The 2,891-nt window shown below is 60.0% G+C and overlaps 1 protein-coding gene across 1 annotated transcript in view; it reads left to right on the forward strand.

Moving 5' to 3' along the window:
* The first annotated feature begins 161 nt into the window (after nucleotides 1-161).
* ZNF276 (zinc finger protein 276) overlaps nucleotides 162-2,891 on the forward strand; it is a 14,323-nt gene continuing 11,593 nt past the window's right edge. Inside the window, exons 1-3 of the mRNA XM_011972126.1 lie at nucleotides 162-393; nucleotides 440-661; nucleotides 738-1,187. Coding sequence (XP_011827516.1) covers nucleotides 381-393; nucleotides 440-661; nucleotides 738-1,187 — 685 coding nt within the window. The 5' untranslated portion in view covers nucleotides 162-380. The remainder of the gene's footprint in view (nucleotides 394-439; nucleotides 662-737; nucleotides 1,188-2,891) is intronic.

Raw genomic sequence — 2,891 nt, forward strand, 5'->3', positions numbered from 1 at the left:
TGCCACGGGAAGTTCTCCTCCAGAAGCCTGCGCGGCATCTCCGAGAGGGCGCCGGGAGCGAGCGTGGAGAGGCCGTCCGCAGAGGAGCGCGTGCTCGTCAGGGACTTCCAGCGCCTGCTGGGGGTGGCTGTCCGCCAGGACCCCACCTTATCGCAGTTTGTCTGCAAGAGCTGCCACGCCCAGTTCTACCAGTGCCACAGCCTCCTCAGGTCCTTCCTGCAGAGGGTCAACGTCTCCCCGACGGGCCGCCGGAAGCCTTGTGCGAAGTACGCCCGAGTCTGTTGAGGGCACGTGCAGGCTGTCAGCTCTGCGGCGTGACGGGTGCTGAGAGGGGGACAGGGCATGCCTGGGCGGCAGCCTCCGGGTGGCGGGAATGGGCCATGCCCAGGCTCGGTGAGAATAGCCCTGGGATCGGTGTGGAGAGACGAACTGGGAGGAGCTGAGAATAGCCCTGGGACTGGTGTGGAGAGACGAACTGGGAGGAGCTGGGGTGAGGGAAGAGAAGGTTACCTATGGGGGCCGCTGAGGTCTGAGACCTTGAGAGGGTCCTGTACCACACGCGCTGTGAACCTGCGCCTGCTTGTCCTGCTCATGGCCACACTGATCCTTTGCAGGGTCGGTGCCCAGCTCCCAACAGGGGCAGAGGAGGGAGCGTGTCTGGGTGAGTCCTCCCCCGGTGCAGGGTGGGCTGGGTGCCCACCAGCCGTGGAGCTGACATCTCTGTTGACTCTCTGCAGTGGATCTGATCACATCAAGCCCCCAGTGCTTGCACGGCTTGGTGGGATGGGTGCACGGACACGCGGCCAGCTGCAGGGCCCTGCCCCACCTTCAGAGGACACTGTCCTCTGAGTACTGCGGCGTCATCCAGGCCGTGTGGGGCTGCGACCAGGGCCACGACTACACCATGGACACCAGCTCCAGCTGCAAAGCCTTCTTGCTGGACAGTGCGCTGGCGGTCAAGTGGCCATGGGACAAGGAGACGGCGCCACGGCTGCCCCAGCACCGAGGGTGGAACCCTGGGGACGCCCCTCAGACCTCCCAGGGTAAAGGGACAGGGACCCCAGTTGGGGCTGAGACCAAGATTCTGCCCAGCACGGATGAGGCCCAGCCTCCTTCGGACAGCGACGCGGTGGGGCCTAGGTCGGGCTTCCCACCTCAGCCAAGCCTGCCCCTCTGCGGGGCCCCAGGTAGGAGGCACCTCTTGCTGGTGCTAGACCAGGATCTGTGCTCCTCAGCCGGGCAGGGTTTTTGGCAGAAAGTGGATGTCTCCACTGCTCTAGGTGGTGGCCGGAGCGTGGTGTGAGAAGGAACAGAGCTTGGGGCTTCGGCCTGCGGTTGCTCACCACAGCCAGAGAGCAGGGAGGGGCGGCCGGCCTGTCTCGGCCTCTTGCTCTGTGAGCAGGGCTTTGTTCCAGCAGTTTCTGTGGCTCATCAGCCATCTAGTCTTCCTCTAAGCTTGTGCTTGGGGCTGAGGGGACTGAGGAAGAAAAGAATGGGGCCTTGTCTGTGGACGTGGGAGAAGAGAATGGCCATTGCCTCTGTGGCTGCTGCCCTGGGCCAGCTGCAGGTCATTTCCTGGCGCTCAGCCAGCCGCCTGGTGACACCCTGGCGTGGGCCAGTGTGGCGCAGCTTTCTCTGCTGACAGGCTGAGGGGAACACAAGGCCCTTGTTTGGGCCCCAGAACCCTTAGCACTGTGGGCTGGTGCAGCTGCTTCTGGATGTTGTGTTAGGAGGGCTGGGGCCAGTTTCCCTCCGGCCTTTTGTCGTGCGTGTGCTCTGCGTACCTGTCCCCACCTGGGCACTCAGCTCCCACCTTGAGTTCTCAGGGGAGCTTCCAAAAAACGGAGCTACCTGTTACCCTAGACTTTGGGAGGCTGAGGTGGGCGGATCACTTGAGGTCCGGAGATCAAGACTAGCCTGGCCAACGTAGCAAAACCCTATCACTAATAAAAATACAAAAACTAGCTAGGCATGGTGGTGGGCACCTGTAATCCCAGGTACTCTGGAGGCTGAGGCATGAGAATCACTTGAGCCTGGGAGGCAGAGGTTGCAGTGAGCCGACATCGCACTGCTGTACTCCAGCCTGGGCGACAGAGCAAGACTCCGTCTCAAACAAAAACTCAGCTACCCAGATAGTTCAGAAAGATACGGGTGCACAGATGAGACAGTGTGGTTTGGGGGCCTTGGGTAGCAACGGGATTGTGAGTGTCACGTCTTAGAGCTGCTTGGCTTTTAAACTTGTATGCAGTATGTTGACAACAATACTACCTCTTTACCTATCTGTGTATGTATTTTTGTGACAGAGTCTCGTTCTGTAGCCCAGGTTGGAGTGCAGTGGCGCGATCTTGGTTCACTGCTACCTCTGCCTCCCGGGTCTTGGTTCAAGCATTTCTCCTGCCTCAGCCTGCCGAGTATCTGGGATTACAGGCACGCGTCACCACGCCCAGCTAATTTTTGTATTTTTAATAGAGACGGGGTTTCACCATGTTGGCCAGGCTGGTCTCGAACTCCTGACCTTGTGATCCACCTGCCTCGGCCTCCCAGAGTGCTGGGATTACAGGTGTGAGTCACTGCGCCCGGCCGAGAACAATACTGTTTAAAGCTTATTTTAGGCCAGGTGCAATGGCTCATGCCTGTAATTCCAGCACTCTGGGAGGCTGAGGCGGGCGGATTGTGAGGTCAGGACATTGAGACCAGCCTGGCTAACATGGTGAAACCCTGTCTCTACTAAAAATAACAAAAAACTAGCCGGGCGTGGTGGCGGGCGCCTGTAGTCCCAGCTACCCTGGAGGCTGAGGCAGGAGAATGGCATGAACCCTGGAGGCGGAGCTTGCAGTGAGCCAAGATCGCACCACTGCACTCCAGCCTGGGTGACAGAGCGAGATTCCGTC

Source organism: Mandrillus leucophaeus, unplaced genomic scaffold (assembly GCF_000951045.1).
Source record: "Mandrillus leucophaeus isolate KB7577 unplaced genomic scaffold, Mleu.le_1.0 Scaffold10, whole genome shotgun sequence".
Classification (NCBI taxonomy): domain Eukaryota; kingdom Metazoa; phylum Chordata; class Mammalia; order Primates; family Cercopithecidae; genus Mandrillus; species Mandrillus leucophaeus.